We start from the raw sequence: 19,490 nt of genomic DNA on the forward strand, positions 1-19,490 counted from the left end.
TTCTTGGCCAAGTCCCTAGATGGGAGATATGGCGGGCATCTGGGGTATGGGCACTCTGGGAAGTTTGGAACCACAACTACTTCGAGGAGCAGAGCGCTTGGATTTCAGCGATCATGGTAAATTGGTGGAGGCTCACATTGGCTGCTGTTTGCTTGAGGGATGCATTGCTCCAGAAACACAGAAAAAACAAGGAGGCTCTGGCAGTTTGGTGATGACAATGGACCCTGTGCTACAGAGTAGAGCATGAGGGAAATGTGAAGTGGAAATGGAGACCACTTGCCACGGTAATAAAAGAGGCATGACAAAGCGATTTGGCATTGGATGTGTTGTGGAGGCGACGACCACAGCAGCTACAGTTGGAAGGCAGCGATCGCCAGTAGGTGGAGGACAGCAAGATGGCTTTGTTGAGTGAACAGCACTAAGGGTGATTCACTTTTGTATTAGTCCCTAAGGGACACAGAGTAATGTACATATAACTTGCATCGACGCTGGCTGTGGTGGTGATCAAAACTAGTTTCACTGGGCTGATTGAGGGGCCCATCAACAGCATGATCACAAGGATGATCAAGGGACCAATCAACAGCATGATCACAGGGATGATCGAGGGACCAGTCACGGAGCTGGTCTATGGCGTGATCTGAGAGACGGGGCGTGGTTCTCAGGTATGAAACGAAAATGTGAGATTCGATTTAATTCTTTGATCCAGGCTTGGGGAACTGGCAACGACCATGGATCCAAGCCCAAGCTGTCGCTGACGAGTTCTCAGAACTTTAAGCTTTAAAGAAACATGTCACTGAGTAGAGAACACTTTCCAGTTTAGGAAACAATGATAATAATTTATAACTATCCTTACAGCAAACTTGAATTTCTTGGTCGGCTTGCAAATGTGCATTGAGGTCTAGCTGACGTGAAAAGGCTGAAGGCAATGCATCCTTTGCGGTAGTACATGTTATCTTCCACTGTTCACCGAGCCTGTGGAAGCCACCATGTCTGTTTGATCCAATGCACTCGAAATGAGCTCACGACCTCGCCAGTGCTTCAGGATTATGTTGACCAAAGTTGACAATACTTCCAGACTTTTTCGTTTATTGGGCTGGACTGCGATTAAGGAACGCCCTAGACCGAGAAGCATTCTTTGTCCATACAAGGGTCAGGCAAATGGTCATGGTTCCTAGTTTTCTTTCTTGGAAGGGAGGGAGCGGGCGGAGTTCTTTGCCAAGTCCGTGCTCTAGCGGCACTGGTGATCAAAGTTAGTATACCCACTGGCGATGGGTTGGGGCTGGGACGCGGCGAAGTTCTTGGCGAAGTCTCTGCTCGTATCGATGCTGGCGGGGATGGTGATCAAATTTAGTTTCGAGGGACCGGTCACCAGGATGATCGAGGACCCGGTCGACAGGACGATCACAGGGATGATCGAGGGGCCGATCAACAGGATGATCACAGGGACGATCCGGGGACCAGTCACGGAGCTGGTCTATGGCCCGATCCGAGAAACGGCCGCGTGGTTCGCACGGATGTTTCCTCGCATCGCAAAGGTATGGAACGAAAATGTGATTCTTTTCCTTCATAGGTGCCAAGATCTGGAGAGCCCGCCCCCACCGGCAACGATGCTCATCGATCCAAGCCCAAGCTCCCGCTGCCGGAGCTTGGCAAGGGAAAGGAGGTGCCGTCCCGGACGAGCCAAGCCTTCATGAGGGTTCCGTGTTCCAGGATGTGCACCGCTCGTGCCGCCGAGTCCTCTCACTCTCCTTGACGATGGCCTCTGTCCTTTCTTTCCTCTCTCACGGACGGATCGACACTCGTTCTTAGTTTCTCTCCCTCTCGGATCGCATTCTTGTTTTGCTCGAGAATCCGAGATTCTTGTATCTACTCTGTTCCGATCGATGAAACGATCGTTGAAACGAATTTACTTGCTTTGCCTCGAATCTCTACGAGAACCCTTCATTCCAAGGTGGCGAACTTGGCGAGGAGCTCACTTCGCAGCAACCTCTTCATTTCATCCTCGAGGAGCATGACCACAATGCGGCGCTCTCGCGTCCCTCCCTGGGCAGTGGGAAGAAACACCACCACCCCGTTGCCATACCACGGCTCCAGCACCAGCGAGAAGTGGGCGGGCCGCCCCCACCCAAAGTCAACGTCGTAGACGGGGAAGGTGACCAGGTCAACGGAGTAGACCGCCATCTCGGCCCTCATGTTGACCGCGATCTCCTTGCGCCCGGGGCTGCCGATTCCTTCCAGCTCCATCCAGTCAATGGTGGATTGGAATCGCTCGTGGGTGATGGCCCGGATGTCGTCGTGGACGAGGCGAGCGGCCAAGGAGATGTGCTTATTCTTGAGGTCGCGCGCCGGACACGGGAGGACGAGGGTCATGGCGGAGGTGCCGCAGTACTCGTCCGGGATTGGGGGATGCCGCCGGTTCTTGCCGGCCTTGGCGGAGCCCGAGTAGACGAATGTGGCGATGGCGGTGTCGACGAGATCCCGCGCCTCGGTGATGGATTTCCAGACGAGCGCCGCGGCGGCCTCGAAGGATGTCGGGAAGCTGCCGTAGGAGAATGGGCCGGATGCGATCTCGTGCCTAAGATGCGAGAGCTGGAGCTCGCTCATGTGGAATGCCCGGACGTGGTATTTGGGAGAGATATCCTCCCCGGACTTTCCACTGTGATCCTGGGCCAGGGACGGTGCCACCGCGACGTAGTCCCGGATGGGCATCTTGATGCTGGGGGGATCTCGGGCCCTGAGGATGCTGGAGTCGAATGATGGCGGTGGATTCGGCGGTGGCAATCCCTGATGGATATCCGACCAGGCCTTGAAGAACGCAAAGATGGACGAGCCGTCGGTGACAATGTGGGTGGTGACGAGGCCGAGGGCGATCCCACCACACCGGAACTTGGTGACCTGCAAACACGGTCAGAAGAGGTCAACGTAAAGTCTCCGGACTTGCCTGGACTTTGAGCTGTGGGAAGTTCTCGTGATCCGTGATCTCGGTCTGTGCCGGGTTGAGCTCATGCTCGATTGAGCAGTGCTTCATGGAATCGCCCCAGTCGTGGAAGCTCGCATTGGCAAATGCCACCACAAATTCGACGCCTTGGTCGTTGCACTCGAGAACCGGGCGGTCGAGACCGGCGATCCGGGGCCTCCCTGCTATTGGGTAGTATGGAACGAGAACCTGAGACAAGGATACTTTTAAGCTCGTCACCAATCGATCGAAGGAGCCTGGTGACGAATCCACTGCTTCTGGGAAATAGTAGACTTGCTTGAGATAGTTCTCGGACAGGAGCTGGATCTGAAAGTTGCAAAGCCAGAGAGTACAAGGCTGGCGCGTTGGAATCACTGGGACGATCGTGCAGACGGAGGCTACATGAACCACATTGCACATGATTGTTCTTCTAGCGCATGATTTGAAGAGAGTAGCCTAGAAACACACAAGAGGAATTGTCTGGTCTAAAAGTTCGCAAGCATGTGTAACTTTTAATGCTATGGCAGGGAGAAGGTGGTAACTTCTTTTCATCAACTCACAGAACAAAAGATTTGGTGGGCGGATGCGTTCGATAGGCTTTTGCAGATCTCTGGTGGTTTGTCACTTTTGTTACAATATGGCGTGCACTAGAAGAAAAAGGGTAGAAGTAGAAAAGAGGACACGTGTCAGTGTCTTATTGGTACATATAGGATAGCAGTATCAGAAATATTTCACGAACTGTATGCCAGGGATCGGGCTTCATGCCCATAGCAATGGCTGATGTCATGGGCAGAATGGTGATAATGTGCAATTTGGTTCTTTTGCCATGCCCAACAAGAACAAGGGGTGAGAACATAGTGCTATGGAGAGCAATTTTGTCTACAACTTGTTTGCTACACCGGGGTGGCGAACTTGAGGAAGAACTGGTGCTCAAGTAACTTCTTCATCTGGTTCTCGGGCAGCCGAATCGCCAGATGCCGGTCTCGTCCGCCATCTCGAGTGGGAAGAAGAATGGCGGCTCCACTGCCCGGCTCGGCATCCAAGACGAAGGAGAAATGTCGCGGCCTCCCCCATCCAAAGTCGAGCTCGTAGATCGGGAATGCCGTGAGGCTGTTGCTGTTGATCGCTCTCCCCGACCACCTTGGCAGCGGGAAGTTGTCGTCCACGAAGATCCCGGCCCGGAGGTGGAGCTCCATCCAGTCGATGGCGGACTGGATGCGCTCCTGGGTGGCGGAATGGATATCGTCGCGGAGGAGCTTGGCGGCGTGGGAGATGTGGTTCTTGCGTATCTCGCCCACGGGAGCAGCCAGGCAGGGGATGTGAGCGGAGCTGCCGCAGTAGTGGCACGGGATCTCGGGGCTCCAGCGCTTGGGTCCTTTGGTGGAGAGCGCGTAGATGTAAGTCATGCTCTCCGAATCGTCCAGGTCTTTGACGTCCGCGGCGCACTTCCAGATCATGGCGGAGATGGCCTCGAACGAGCTCGGCGGCGGCTCGTCACGAGAGGAGAAGAATCTCCCGCGCTGGACCTCGGCGACGAGCTCGCGGACTCGATCGGGGGCGATGTGGAAGAGCCTCTGGCGGTCGGGGATGGCGTCGTGGGAGGATTTGGCCATGGCTTCCACCGTGCTTGCTGGCGGTGGGGCGACGACGTAGTCGCGGACGGGGAGATTGACCTGCGGAGGATCGCGGGGCTTGAGCACGCTGGAATCAAACGATGGGGCCACCGCCAGTGCGAGGCCCCGGTGGATCTCCCCCCACGCCCGGAGGAACGGGAAGGAGGAGGAGGCGTCGAGGATGTTCTCACAGGTGAGCACTCCCACAGCAATCCCGCCACACTGGAACTTTGTCACCTGTGAACACACAATGCCAGTCAACGCTTACAGCCAGTCAACACTCTTTTAGTCAACAGAATCAACACTTGCCTGGATTTTTAGCAGCGGCGCGTTGGCGGGAGCTCTGACCCTGGGTTCCGGGTAGAGCTCGTGCTCGATGGGGCACTGCCGGGCGTCGCCCAAGGCTGTGTTAGCCATCGCCGCCACCACCATGACGCCCGCGTCGTTGCAGTGGAGCTCCTGGATCGTTGTTAACCGCTCTCGCCGCCGCATTCTCCCCGCCAGAGGGTAGTATGGAACGAGCAACCGCGACAGAGACTCCCTCATGCTGCAAACCAGGCGCTGGAACTCCTCTTCGTCGTGGTTATCGATCCGAGGGCTCTTCTGTTCTTGATCTTCTTCTTCTTCTTCCTGGTCATCGTGCTGCTTGAGAGCTGAAGATCCCGGGGCGGAGAAGTAGAACACTTGCTTGATGTAGCGCTCAAACGAAAAGTAGCTCTGGAAGTTGGAGAGCGCGAGAACGCAGGGCTGCCGGGTCGGGATCTGGGGAACTACAGTCGACACAGACACTAATCTTACCGAGCTTATGGACGCAACCATGTCGTTGATCCAATCTACTCGGAGCTCACGACCTTGCCCACGAGCTCCTCGTGCTTTAGAACTAATCGCTTATGTTGACCAATAAAGTTGACCACGTTCGAGACTTGTCTTCCACTGGCGACTGGCGATTTACGTTCACTGAACTGGTTGAGGGAACTCAAAGGTGGCGATCAAATTCTAATATTTAACAAGAAAACCCCCGACCGGGAAGCAATCTTTCTCCTTTTCATTTCTAAGAAGATATTTGTGTACAAAATTGCCGGTTACGGCCCTAGTTTTCCTTCTTGGAAGGGAGCAAACGCGCGGGCGGAACGATGGGCTGGGGGGACGCGACGAAGTTCTTGGCGAAGTCCCTGCTTGTATCGATGGTGGCGGGGATGGTGATCAAATTTAGTTCGAGGGACCGATCACCAGGATGATCGAGGGGCCGGTCGACAGGACGATCACAGGGATGATCGAGGGGCCGATCAACAGGATGATCACAGGGACGATCGGTCACGGAGCTGGTCTATGGCCCGATCCGAGAGACGGCGGCCCAGATCCTGTGGGCGTGGCTGCCAGCGGCGTGGTTCGCACAGGTGTTTCCTCGCATCACAAACGTATGAAACGGAAATGTGATTCTTTTCCTTCGAACCATCTAATCCTTTAGGTGCCAAGATCTGGAGAGCCTGCTCCCACCCGCAACGATGGTCATCGATCCAAACCCAAGATCCCGCTGCCGGAGCTCCGCAAGGGAAAGAATTCTAGCTCGAAGTTTTAAAGCTTTGAAGCTAGGCCTATAAACATGTAATTGCTTGAAAGTCCTGGGATTGATCTATGCGCTCAATCAAGCATGAAGCAACATTATTATGTGTGAAACAATTGGAAGCAGTAACAAATTTTTATATATATTCTCTTATAAGCCGCCGATACACTTGGCAAAAGCTGGAATTTCTTGGTCATTAAATCGGCTTGCAAATGTGCATTGACCCCGAGGTTTGCAGCCCTGTTAGCTGAGCTTCTTCTCATCTTCTTCTATGGAATGGATTCTTACAGACATGCGTCCTCTGCCGTAGTACGCGATTTTGAAGATATCTTCCACTGTTGAGATGCCATAGCTGCGAACGACAGAAACAAATGACTTGACTTTTACCTAGCTACCGTTGGAGATCGCTACGACAGTCGACATGGACACTAATCTTGTGGAGGCCTCCATGTCATCTAAGCACTCGAAGTGAGCTCACGACCTAGGACTTCCAGACGAGCGCCGCGGCGGCCTCGAAGGATGTCGGGAAGCTGCCGTAGGAGAATGGGCCGGATGCGATCTCTGAGATGCGAGAGCTGGAGCTCGCTCATGTGGAATGCCCGGACGTGGTATTTGGGAGAGATATCCTCCCCGGACTTTCCACTGTGATCCTGGGCCAGGACGATGCCACCGAGACGTAGTCCCGGATGGGCATCTTGATGCTGGGGGGCTCTCGGGCCCTGAGGATGCTGGAGTTGAATGATGGCGGTGGATTCGGCGGTGGCAATCCCTGATGGATATCCGACCAGGCCTTCAAGAACGCAAAGATGGACGAGCCGTCGGTGACAATGTGGGTGGTGACGAGGCCGAGGGCGATCCCGCCACACCGGAACTTGGTGACCTGCAAACACGGTCAGAAGAGGTCAACGTAAAGTCTCCGGACTTGCCTGGACTTTGAGCTGTGGGAAGTTCTCGTGATCCGTGATCTCCTTCTGTGCCGGGTTGAGCTCATGCTCGATTGAGCAGTGCTTCATGGAATCGCCCCAGTCGTGGAAGCTCACATTGGTAAATGCCACCACAAATTCGACACCTTGGTCGTTGCACTCGAGAACCGGGCGGTCGAGACCGGCAATCCGGGGCCTCCCTGCTATTGGGTAGTATGGAACGAGAACCTGAGACAAAGATACTTTTAAGCTCGTCACCAATCGATCGAAGGAGCCTGGTGACGAATCCACTGCTTCTGGGAAATAGTAGACTTGCTTGAGATAGTTTTCGGACAGGAGCTGGATCTGAAAGTTGCAAAGCCAGAGAGTACAAGGCTGGCGCATTGGAATCGCTGGGACAATCGTGCAGACGGAGGCTATATGAACCACATTGGACATGATTGTTCTTCTAGCGCATGATTTGAAGAGAGTAGCCTAGAAACACACAAGAGGAATTGTCTGGTCGAAAAGTTCGCAAGCATGTGTAACTTTTAATGCTATGGCAGGGAGAAGGTGGTAACTTCTTTTCATCACAGAACAAAAAGATTTGGTGGGCGGATGCGTTCGATAGGCTTTTGCAGATCTCTGGTGGTTTGTCACTTTTGTTACTTGAACTAGAAAAAAAGGGTAGAAAAGACATGCAGAGGACACGTGTCAATAATAAGTATCTTATTGGTACATATAGAATAGTAGTATGAGAAAAACACAAGCATTGGATATTTCACGAACTGTATGCCTGCCCATAGCAATGGCTGATGTCATGGGCAGAATTTCAAGCCATTCAAGAGTGATAATGTGCAATTTGGTTCTTTTGCCATGCCTAACAAAAACAAGAGGTGAGAATATAATGCTATGGAGAGGTTGTTATAGTGTGCTATGGAGAGGTTGCAATTTTGTTAGAAGACCAAGAGGCTAGAACACGTTCACCCAGCTTGAATGGATAGTCGTGGAGGTAATGGATGGGCTTCACTACCATTAGATTGCATCTAATGCCAGACAAATGCTTCTATGTTGGTCATGGATAAAAGTAGAATTCTTAAGGTTTAGAGTGATAATAGAATCATATGCTTTACCATGCTAAGCTATAAAGGAATGTTAAAGTATAACTATGAGTCACTCCACTTTTAGTTTATCAAGTATTATCACATTCACCATTGCTTTCTTTTAAGGCTATAGTAGTATAGATGTTAAATCCTGGAGATTGCATTCCACTTAGTGACAAAGGTATGTAGGTAATTAAAAAGAACAACTTGAAAGACAAATATAAAAAGACAAGGCCCATAAATAAGAATGCACCCCCTTTTTTAATGGGTTAAAAGTATTAGAATATTTAGGGTTAAGTGTCTTTGGGTTTAAATAATATTAGGCTCCTGGAAAGGCTAATGTGAAACACCAAATCCCTAGGCCCCAAAGTAGAGCCGAAAGGGTGCCACATGGTAGTAGCCGAAGCGAAAGCCAAACGAGCATAACACGTTTGGACTAAAAGCTCTGACTTGAAAGGTCGAGAGCGGGAGTAGAACTCCCAACAAAGTGCTCGAAGAACGAGCACAAAACAAGCAATAAATGAATCTCTAGAAAAGAGACACAAGAGGACCCAAGATGGAGTTCGAGATGGATCCGAGTGTAAGCTCCTAGATTTGGACTTCCCGGGAGGTCACCCAACCTAGTATTATTCAAACCCAAGACACTCAAATATCCCAAGACCTTTAACCGATTAGAAAAACGGGTGCACTCTTATTCATTGGCCCTTTCCCTCTATATTTGAACCCTATGGATCGTCTCTCAAGTTGTTCTCTTTAGTTGCTTACATCGAGATGGAATCCGAGATGGACCCGAGATGGAGTCCGAGATGGAGTCTGAGGTGGAACCGGGACCGAGACCGAGACTTAAGTCCGAGTCCGAGTCTGAGACTATGACTGAGACCAAGTCCGAGTCCGAGTTCGAGTTTGAGTCCGAGTCTGAATACTAATACAGGCAATGTGGGGTTGGAGTCTAGTGGAGCTAGTTTGGCCAGGAAAGGCCAATTTAGCCCAGGAAGGCTGTACTCAGTTGTTGGGTGATGAGTTGACCACTAGGAAGTCCAAGACTAGAGTGAATACAAACTGACAAGCGGGGTAGTTTGGTGAAGTGTTCAAAAGTCGGCTTTAGTTCCCCTGGGAGATCGAATGGTCGATGCTCCTAATCTAAACATGGGTGGCACTACATACTTGGATACCTTGTGTGGCTTAATGGAACCTTGCTTTAAGCCCATGGCTAAAGCACCCAAATGCGGAAGGCGGGGAGAGTACTCACAAGGCTCGCGTAGAGCCAAGGTGTTCTGAAATGTTGTCCCAAAGGCCCAGACTATGGAAAGAAAGAGGTGCAGTCCTCTAGTGTAGTGACCAAATATACAATTGTGTGGTGAGGAAGTCCTAAAGGACTATGAGACTTAGTGGTCAGGCTTGGTAACCTTGAACCAGTGGTAGTGTTGGCAAACACGGCCATAGACAGGAAGGGACTTGGAGAGGACCAAAAAAGGGATATTAGGGAAAGCTATTCCCCATGTTTGTGGGCATCCTAAGGATGCTAAAGAGTGGATATAATATAATCACTCATGGATGGATGGCCCAATCTTTGAGAGACAGGACTGTGATATAGGTGGTGTTAGATCATCAGTATGACCAAGGTGAAGGGGCATAGCCTTAGCGTAACGGGTTGATATGTCGGTGGTACATTGGGGTGTCGGTCGTGGGATCGAACACGTGGAGCACTTGGATTAGGTGCAAAGGTTAAGTGGCATTAATGCCATTCTCGAGGTTAGCAAGCCCTAAGTCCTGAATTAGACTTAGGGAGGTTATGAATGCGACTCCTGTAATTGGTCAGTGGTGTGGTTAAGTGATTAAAGTAGAATGGAAAATTTAATCGCTTACAATTTGATATCGGAGCTGTTCCTTAATCTAACTCTTATTAGTGGCCAAGTATATCACCACTTGTATTGGCATCAAAAGGTCCTAGGATTGGGCCTATCCTTAAAGAACAACATGTCAGGAGGACTTGGCTCCCCACTACAGTTTGTGTGTGAACTTATAGGCAACGTGGTGGATAAAAAAGGGCCAGTAAGGGAATGACTTTAGGATCTTGGGAACAATATAAAGGTTTCCTTAGAGAGTTGAGGATGTGATCCAGATAAGTGTTTGACTCAGTAAACTAGTTAATGTAGTTGTGATAAACAAGTATAGTTGGGATCATAGGAAAGATAGAGACTCCAAAACAATAAAGGAGTCACAAGATTATCCTTATATAGTTGAGGTTGGTGCTCATGAATTTAAGACTAAAATTAATTGACCATGGGAAGTCAAATACGGAAGAGGACTCAAGTCCTTGAAATGGTAGTGGGGCTACCTTTAATAAATGCTGGAACAACCCAAGGAGTTAGGGGTGTACTTAGAGATGAGTTGGTATTCTCATCACATGGACAAGTAGTCATAAGGGGCAAAAGTTGCCCCCAGAAAACAAAATCAAGTGTCAGAATAACACTTACAAAAATGGTCCTTATGAGTAGGATATGAATGCAATAAGTTATATTCCATGGTACCTAACAAATAGGACCTTACGGGTTTATGGATTAGCCAAGTCCAAAAATGCTAGATGACTCGAGTAAAGTTAAGGAATGGTCATAAAGGATTAGTAAAAAGCATTTGGACTAAGGTGTGTTGTGCCCCACGAGGATTGAAGAGGATCATAAGATCCAAGTATGGGAATAGTGAGTATTTCATCAATAGTAAAATGTGCCATACTAAGTTGTGGGGAAGGTGTTCCCAAAAGAAAACAACTTTGACACAAGTTGTGTGTAAATTCTATAGTGCAGTGCTAACAGATGGTTGGTATGAGAAAAAATTGTATTGGTTTTAGCAAGGACCTAGACATAAATAAGAAGTGTCATAAAAGTAAGCTTGTGAAGCCAATAGTGTGGAGACACCGAATGTGCCAAAGCATGATACCTTAAAGTGAGTTCATAGGTTCATGAGAACCATTTCCCAAAGGAATTCTAATGGAAATGAGAATGGCATATCCTAAGTTGGAAGGCATGCAGTTAGAATGTGGTGACCCAGATAATAATGGAGGTGTGAAAGCACCAGCACTGAGTTGTAGGACTTGACAACTATGAGGCAACTAAACAAAATGTGTCAAATAATCAGTTTAACTAGTAGAAGGTAGCTACCCAAGACTTCTAGCATAAGGAAGTTAAATATACCCTTATGGGGGATAAATTGCTTATGTTGCAATATAGTAAGCCAATGTTAAAAAAGGGAATGCTCATTGTCAAAGATGCCAACATTAGAACACCTAAACACTCTAGAACACTAAGAGGTGGTGTTTAGTGTCGCAAGGGCAATAGATAAGGCCCAAGGGACTAAGTCCCTAACAAATGATGGATAGAAGGTGTTATCCAAATGTCTAAAAGTTGCGGAGACGAGAGAAAACTATCTACCTAAATTGGACAAAGCCAAAATTGGAATTTTGGCAAGGCTAGTGATAGATATATAAAGGCCCATAAGTAGCAACGTTAATTTTGGTGTGTGGGATTATAAGGTGAGCATACCCGGATTGAGAAACCACTCCCTAGGGTATCAGGTAAGTTCATCCCTAAAAATACTTGCTAAGGCATGGTAAAAAGTGCAAAACTATCCTCCTAGTCTAGAGGAGAATAACCGAAGAAAAGTGTAAGCCACAAATTTTTCCTTTCCAATTTGCTAGCTTACCTTGTCTATCCGACCAACACTGCCTTAGCTTGTGCTAAATTCCCTTTCCAAGGTTCTCGCCTATTGTACCAGCTCCTACTTGGTCCTACTTGGTTTCAGCTACTCACTGCATGACCAACAGAGTGTTAGCCATCCATCTACGGATTCCCAAATCTCTCTTAATCCCCCTCCCCGGGTTAGACTGGACTTAAGGTTCGGCTACACTCCCCGCAGGCACAAGCAGCCAAGCACACCAAGCCTCCAAGTTCCTAACACCCCTTGGTACGACAAGACTTGATTATGGGACCCTCTAAATCCCAAGCCTTGGGTGCAGCACTTGCTTCGGGACGTCGAGGCGAAACACCGTGGCCTAACGGCCCGATATGGGTACCTCTACCCCCCCACTTCCATCCCAAAGGGAAGGTCCAAGCCCCTAGGAAGGGCAAGGACCAATGAGCCGCATGGTACTCAAGTGGGGCACCACTCCACATGAGCCGGGAGCACCGCAATCGGTTTCCCTTTCGGGAGTGGAAGTTGCTCTTGAGCACTTCCTTGGATGGCCCCTCCAGCACCAACCAAGTCCATACTCACTCCCACCCAAGGCCCCTCTGTCCTAATCTCAACCTCAAGTCAGTTTGGAAGCTCCACTGGAGAGTCCCTTCAAAACTGGTTCCTGGACCTCACTATCCTTATTATACTTTTGGAACCCCCTGCAGCCCCCCCCCTTGGGAGACGCACGCTTTGGGCTTTCACCCCTTGACCCGTATTAGTATTTGGATTTAGTCTCTGGCTCGATCTCGGACTCGATTTCGGATCCGACTTCGGATTCGGTCTCGGACTCGATCTCGGACCCGATTTCGGACCCGACCTCGGACTCGGTCTCGGACCCGATTTCGGATCTCGGACTCCGTCTCGAACTCGGTCTCGAACTCAGTCCCCGAGTTGGCCTCGGACTCGATTCCGGACTCTATCTTGAACTTGGTCTCCGAGTCGGTCTTGGACTCGATCTTCGACTTGATCCTATCCGATGAACTCTTTGTCATTTTGGTCATGCTTTCGGGGTTCCTTTAGCCTACGACACCTCGGCGAGTTGGTTCCTTACAACTCCACCACCCATAGAAGAAGTTCGATGCCCACATCGAACGTCTCTCTTTTGATCCTACGACTTGTTGACCATGTCTCCAGGGGCATCCCCCCACTTAGCGGTGTGCCTAAGTTAGCCTCCCTGGCCAAGAGCCCATGACAACGGAATATAGGTGTCCTTATACTCCTCACCTCACCATGCCCTAGTATAGGGTCGGGACTTGAACCCAGCCTTGCTTTACTAGGGGGTTGGGACTCGAACCCAACCTCCGTAGAATACGTCTACGGATTCGACATCCCCGCAGGGAGTCAGGCGTAGCTCCCTACGCTTGGTCGACCTAGCTAACCCATGCTAATTAGCTTACCTTCGGCGCACCTTCAGGTCCCAACATATGCCATTGCTCAACTTCACAAATTGATACTTTAATTGAACTTTGCATAAGTACATAGAGTTCTGCCTTGCAGAAATTCCTCCACTAGATCTCGCGCATTTGCTAGGTTCTCCTCCGGTTCCCATGTTGCTTCGCAGTGTGGAAATCCTTTCCACTTCACATGGAATTCTCTCACCTCGCATCCTTGTCGCTTGCTTTTGTGCGCATTGAGGATGGCCTCGACTTCGTATTCCTCCTCTCCTTGAATAACCTCAGGTAAAGGTCTTACTTGGTCCTTGCGAAGCGGATCCTCAAAATACGGCTTGAGTAAATTCACGTGGAACACGGGATGCATCTTCCCCATCTCTCGAGGAAGTCGGAGTCGGTAAGCCACTTTACCGATTCGAGCCTCAATCTCGTAAGGCCCCGCAAACCTGCTTAAGGAACTCAAGATCAATTCATTTACAGGAATACATGCATTTTTACCTTTGGGTCAACTTCCGACTGATCCCACTTGGTAGCCTGAGGTTCTTGGTGTTCAGCCACACCTTCTCCTCAGCTTGGAACTCTACGTCCCGGCGCTTCTGGTTCGTGTACTTGGTTTGCCTTTGTTGCGCCCGTTCTAAGGAATCCCTCACTAGATTCCAAATGTTGAGTCTTTCCGCCGTGAATGCCTCCACTACGGGTAGCTCTCCATGATACTCGGCCACACCGAGTTCCACAAGACCTTCAATAGCTCGCCCATTGATGACTTCCCATGGACTCACCCCGATACTCGAATGTGGTGAGTTGTTATAACACATTTCCGCAAGTCCCAAATGACTTACCCAATCGGTCTGGTCTCCCGAGACATAGCATCGCAAATAATCCTCCAGCTGCCTATTCACCCTTTCCGTTTGTCCGTCTGTCAAGAAGTGTTAGTGCCACCAAACTTGACTTAATACCCCATACCTGTCTGTGGGTGATAAGCTGTGCTGAATTTCAACTTGGTGCGATACTGTTCCAGGAGGGTCCTCCAGAACCTACTAGTGAAGATCTTATCTCGATCTGAGATTATCTCTTCCGGCCTGCCCTGCACTCGAACCACTTGTTCGAAGAACAGTTTTGCCACACCTTCCGCATCCACTTCCGTTGTGGTGGGTATGAAATGTGCCATTTTCGAAAATCGGTCCACCACCATGAATATCGCATCAAACCCCTTGCTTGGGGGAAGTCCCGTGATGAAGTCCATCGTAAGACATTTCCACGGACGATTTGGAATTGGGATGCTTTGCAACAAGCCCCCACTAGCCTTAGTCATGGCTTTGACCTGCTGACATGTTGGACATGTCTTTACATAGTCTTGGACGTCCTTAGCCATATCTGGCCAATGGTACTTCCTTTTGAGTAAACCCATCGTCTTGGGCACTCCACCGTGTCCCGCAAGAGGCTCGTCATGACACTCTTCTAAGGCTACCTTCCTTAGTTCCCCTTCTGGAACATACACCCTCATTTGCTTGTAATAGATGAGTCCGTTGCGTTCCACATAGCCCGTTTTCTCTTCCGTTGGCAGCTCACCTCTCTGGTGAGCTTCCCGTGCCTCTAGATTCCTCAGCAACACTTCTTGTGCTAGACCATCGTTCTCATATGCTGTCCGCACATCGTCCCAGAAGGTTGCTGTTGCACTGGATATCACCAACCTCAAAATCGCTTTTCGACTTAGCGCATCTGCCACGATGTTGCTCTTCCCAAGCTTGTATAGAATCTCACAATCAAACTCGGCCAAGGCATTGGCCCACCGACCTTGTTTCCCTCTCAGGTCGGGCTGTGACAAGAAGTGTTTCGTTGCCACATTGTCCGTGTAAACCTTGAAGTGTCTCCCAAGGTAGTGTCGCCACTCCTTGAGCGCCTTGACCACCGCGAACAATTCCTTCTCGTGGGCAGGCCACTTCTATTGAGCCTTGTCCAACTTCTTCGAGAAGAACGCTACAGGATGGTTGTCTTGCTTCAAAACTGTGCCCAACGCAAAGTCCGAAGCATCCATGTCTACCTCAAAGTCCTTACCAAAATCTAGTGATGCCAACACAGGAGCCTTCCTCAACTTCCCTTTGAGGTGGACAAATGCCGCCTCACATTCCATTGTCCATACCATCTTCCCTTTTCCGGTTTGGTCCGTTAAGGGCAGGGCTACTCTCAAATAGTGTCTGATAAACTTTCGGTAGTAGTTGCATAGCCCCAAGAACGCCCTCAACTCATGTACATTCAATGGTCGCTCCCATTCCTGGATCGCTTGGACCTTCTCCGGGTCCACCTTGAGCCCGTCCTAGCCCACCACATGCCCGAGAAACTTTACCTCTTGTTGAGCAAAGTCACATTTGCTCTCTTTAGCATACAGTTTGTGTTCCCTTAGTTTCTCAAACACCTTCGCCAAGTGTTCGGCATGCTCCTCTACCGTCTCGCTATAGATCAGGATGTCATCGATATAGACGACCACGAAGTGATCCAGATAGGGTACAAAGATGTGGTTCATCAATGCCGAAAACGTTGCCGGCGCATTGCATAGCCCGAAGGGCATCACCAGAAACTCAAAGCTCCCATACCTCGTTCGACAGGTTGTCTTCTCGACATCTTCCTCGGCTACCCTAATCTGGTAGTATCCTGACCTTAGGTCAATCCTCGAGAAGTATTTTGCCTTTCCCAACCTATCGAACAGGTCCTCAATTCTTAGCAAAGGGTACTTGTTCTTCTTTGTATACTTGTTGAGCAACCGGTAGTCTATGCACATGCGCATAGAACCATCTTTCTTTTTCACAAATAGCACTGGCGCCCCTTATGGCGACTTGCTCAACCTAACATACCCTTTGTCCACCAACTCCTCTAGTTGGCACTTGAGCTCCTTGAGTTCTTTTTCGTTCAAATGATAGGGGGGACGAACCACCGCCTCAGCACCCTCGACCAGCTCAATCTTATGTTCTATCGGTCGTGCGGGGGGCAACCCCGCCGGTAGCTCCTCCGTGGAATTGGTCCAACACCCACTGGATCACCAAAAGTACTTCTTCCGTTCCTGTCTTTTTGTCACTCTTCACCAAGAGTAAGCACAAAAAGGCTGCCTTAGTTCCTTTGGTGAGTTGTCCTTTCGTGGACACCAGGTTTAAGCAGGAATTTTTGGCCTTGCTTTGCCCTACCTTTAGATCCTGGGCCTCCACCCTAGATCTTCTTCCTTGGGCATTCGCCAGTACCACAAGGTTCCTACTTTATCCATGCAAAGCTACCACGAACCGATTAAACCAATCCATTCCGAAGATCGTGTCAAATCCCACCATGTCCAACACGGTGAAATCCATGTCTACTTTCCATGTCCCTACTTCGACTCTCGCTTGTCGAAGTACCTCATCGGTGCTTTGGCTACCTTGAACAAACTCTATAGTCCTTGGTTCGCCTAGCCGCTGCACCGTTAGTCCGGCTTGCCGGACTATGTCTGCAGCCACAAAATTATCCGAAACACTCGTGTCAATAAGGATCTTAACAAAGCTACCTCCGAGCTTCCCTTGGAGGGCTAGTAGATGTCGCGAACGACTCTCTACCAAAGTTGCTCGTGTAATGAGTAACTTTGAGTTAGGGACTGGATCACATACCTCAATTTGGACTTCACCCGACTTAATGGCCATATTGGCTCTGGCCTTCTTCGGGTAGGGACATTCCCTCGAAAAGTGTCCCGCTTCACTGCAGTTGTAGCATACTTTGTTTCCCACGCTGCTATACGACTTGACCTTCTTATCCGTGGGTTTGTATTTTTTCGCTTGACTCCCCCACGTACTCGTTCGCTGGCCACCGGATTTGCTTTTCCGGAACCCCGAGGACTCATTCTTAGAGAAACTCTTCTTGAATTTCCCCCTGCTATACGTTCCCCTTGGTTTTGCCCCTTTGCTAAACGTGGATCCCGACCCCGTCGTGTTCCCCTTTTGCAGATTATTGTTGAAATGCACTTTGATGGCCGCATCTAACGCTTCCTTGTAGTTGGTCGGGTTCCACCGCATCACCTCACCGCGAGCCCAGGTTTGCAAACCTGATATGAAGGCCTGGAACGCATCCATATCCCCCATGTCCGTGACCAGTATCCTCTTTGCCATTAACCCATTCACACATTCTTGGATGGTTCCAGTCTACTTCAGCCTACTCAACTCACCTCTCAGATGCAGAGTGGCATTCGGAGGAACGTATGTTGCGCAAATCCTCACCTTCATCATGTCCCAAGTGGCCACCGGTCCTTCGTTGGCCTCCGTCGTTCTCCACCAAGACTTGGCATTATCTGCCAAGTATGGTTTTGCACATGGGACCTTCTCCGAGCTTGGTAATCGCAACGCTCGGAAGTAGTCCTCCATATCGTAAAACCAATCCTCCACCACTTTATAGTCATTCACTCCCTTGAAGACCGGTGGGGGCTTTGGTTTGTACTTGGGAACTGCCTGAGGGACTGATTCTACTTTGGTCTGTTCGACCTTGTTTGGTTCTGCCTCAGTCCCTGCCGAAGGGTCCGCACCTTCTGCACTGCCAGCATCCGCAGTCTTTCTCTTTTTCTTCTGCTTCTCGTCACGCTTTAGCTTGCGTACGAGAGTCTCCAGCAGGGCATTGGTCTGTGCCAACTGTCCTTCTAGCACATCCAATCGAGCCTTGGACGACCGAACCTCGCCACCGGACTCCTGTTTGGAAGTTTCCTCACTAGAGCCCTCCTCATGCAAGGATTCCTCATCCATAGCCTTTTGTTCGACCGAAGGCTCCAGCTCCGGCGGAGGTTCCATCTCCGCCTGGGTTCGTTTACGCCCTGCCTTTGCCATCTCCCAGCAATCCGCTTCTATCCTTCGCTAGAACTGAGGAAAAGGCTCCGATACCAAATTGTAAGCCACAAATTTTTCTTTTCCAATTTGTCAGCTTACCTCGTCTATCCGACCAACACTGCCTTGGCTTGTGCTAAGTTCCCTTGCCAAGGTTCTCGCCTATTGTACCAGCTCCTACTTGGTCCTACTTGGTTTCAGCTACTCACTGCACAAGCAACGGAGTGTTAGCCATCCATCTACGGATTCCCAAATCTCTCCCAATCCCCCTCCCCGGGTTAGACTGGACTTAAAGTTCGGCTACACTCCCCACAGGCACAAGCAACCAAGCACACCAAGCCTCCAAGTCCCTAACACCCCTTGGTACGACAAGACTTGATTATGGGACCCTCTAAATCCCAAGCCTTGGGTACAACACTTGCTTCAGGACGTCGGGGCGAAACACCATGGCCTAACGGCCCGGTATGGGTACCTCTACCCCCCCACTTCCATCCCGAAGGGAAGGTCCAAGCCCCTAGGAAGGGCGACGACCAATAAGTCACATGGTACTCAAGTGGGGCACCACTCCACATGAGCCGGGAGCACTGCAATCGGTTTCCCTTTCAGGAGTGGGAGTTGCTCTTGAGCACTTCCTTGGATGGCCCCTCTGGCACCAACCAAGTCCATACTCACTCCCACCCAAGGCCCCTCGGTCCCAGTCTCAACCTCAAGTCGGTTTGGAAGCCCCACTGGAGAGTCCCTTCAAAACTGGTTCCTGGACCTCACTATCCCTACTATACTTTTGGAACCCCTTGCAGCCCCCCCCCCCCCCCCTGGGAGACGCACGCTTTGGGCTTTCACCCCTTGACCCGTATTAGTATTTGGACTTAGTCTCTGGCTCGATCTCAGACTCGATTTCGGATCCGACTTCGGATTCGGTCTCGAACTCGATCTCGAACTCGATCTCGGACCCGATCTCGAACCCGACCTCGGACTCGACCTCGGACTCGGTCTCGGACCCGATTTCGGATCTCGGACTCCGTCTCGAACTCGGTCTCGAACTCGGTCCCCGAGTTGGCCTCGGACTCGATTCCGGACTCTATCTTAAACTCGGTCTCCGAGTCGGTCTTGGACTCGATCTTCGACTTGATCCCATCCGATGAACTCTTTGTCATTTTGGTCATGCTTTCGGGGTTCCTTTAGCCTACAACACCTCGGCGAGTTGGTTCCTTACAAAAAGGTGTAAAGCCAAAAACAAATAGTAAGGGGATAGAACCAAACCATAGGGGTTGAAGACCATAACCAAAGGTGGTTATGCCAGTTGGAAGTGGAGAATTAAGTGGGTGTTCAAGCATGTTGTCATTAGTAACTGTGATGCCATGGAGAATCTAAAGCATGGAATTGTTTGTGTTAGACCATATAACAATTAG

The 19,490-nt window shown here is 50.1% G+C and overlaps 3 protein-coding genes and 1 long non-coding RNA gene across 4 annotated transcripts; 2 read left to right on the forward strand and 2 right to left on the reverse strand.

The window, feature by feature from the left end:
• The first annotated feature begins 32 nt into the window (after window positions 1-32).
• Window positions 33-484, forward strand: LOC112344428. The gene is made up of 2 exons (XR_002991685.1): window positions 33-116; window positions 174-484. It is a non-coding gene; the product is annotated as an uncharacterized LOC112344428 (long non-coding RNA).
• Window positions 485-1,268: 784 nt separating this feature from the next.
• On the forward strand, window positions 1,269-1,771 carry LOC112344375. Its single transcript, XM_024669001.1, has 2 exons — window positions 1,269-1,535; window positions 1,571-1,771. Exons 1-2 carry the CDS (start codon window positions 1,269-1,271, stop codon window positions 1,751-1,753), a joined length of 450 nt encoding a protein of 149 aa, XP_024524769.1. The 3' UTR covers window positions 1,754-1,771.
• Window positions 1,541-3,812, reverse strand: LOC9654686 (shikimate O-hydroxycinnamoyltransferase). Its single transcript, XM_024669002.1, has 3 exons — window positions 3,696-3,812; window positions 2,942-3,412; window positions 1,541-2,895 (listed from the first exon to the last, which is right to left on the reverse strand). Exons 1-3 carry the CDS (start codon window positions 3,810-3,812, stop codon window positions 1,942-1,944), a joined length of 1,542 nt encoding a protein of 513 aa, XP_024524770.1. The 3' UTR covers window positions 1,541-1,941.
• LOC9654687 (shikimate O-hydroxycinnamoyltransferase) lies at window positions 3,752-5,443 on the reverse strand. Its single transcript, XM_024669140.1, has 2 exons — window positions 4,879-5,443; window positions 3,752-4,806 (listed from the first exon to the last, which is right to left on the reverse strand). Exons 1-2 carry the CDS (start codon window positions 5,386-5,388, stop codon window positions 3,850-3,852), a joined length of 1,467 nt encoding a protein of 488 aa, XP_024524908.1. The 5' UTR covers window positions 5,389-5,443; the 3' UTR covers window positions 3,752-3,849.
• Window positions 5,444-19,490: the final 14,047 nt, after the last annotated feature.

Source organism: Selaginella moellendorffii, unplaced genomic scaffold, assembly GCF_000143415.4.
Source record: "Selaginella moellendorffii unplaced genomic scaffold, v1.0 SELMOscaffold_4, whole genome shotgun sequence".
Lineage (NCBI taxonomy): Eukaryota > Viridiplantae > Streptophyta > Lycopodiopsida > Selaginellales > Selaginellaceae > Selaginella > Selaginella moellendorffii.

What these genes read in the sequence shown, in the direction of transcription:
- LOC9654686 (XM_024669002.1), bottom strand. Translation starts at nt 3,812, where the DNA reads ATGTTCTCACCCCTTGTTCTTGTTGGGCATGGCAAAAGAACCAAATTG. An exon ending in AGCCCGATCCCTGGCATACA is followed by an intron (nt 3,413 to 3,695) that starts GTTCGTGAAATA and finishes GTGTGTTTCTAG; the next exon opens with GCTACTCTCTTCAAATCATG. An exon ending in TCCCACAGCTCAAAGTCCAG is followed by an intron (nt 2,896 to 2,941) that starts GCAAGTCCGGAG and finishes CCGTGTTTGCAG; the next exon opens with GTCACCAAGTTCCGGTGTGG.
- LOC9654687 (XM_024669140.1), bottom strand. Translation starts at nt 5,388, where the DNA reads ATGGTTGCGTCCATAAGCTCGGTAAGATTAGTGTCTGTGTCGACTGTA. An exon ending in CGCCGCTGCTAAAAATCCAG is followed by an intron (nt 4,807 to 4,878) that starts GCAAGTGTTGAT and finishes GTGTGTTCACAG; the next exon opens with GTGACAAAGTTCCAGTGTGG.
- LOC112344375 (XM_024669001.1), top strand. Translation starts at nt 1,269, where the DNA reads ATGGGTTGGGGCTGGGACGCGGCGAAGTTCTTGGCGAAGTCTCTGCTC. An exon ending in TGTTTCCTCGCATCGCAAAG is followed by an intron (nt 1,536 to 1,570) that starts GTATGGAACGAA and finishes TTTCCTTCATAG; the next exon opens with GTGCCAAGATCTGGAGAGCC.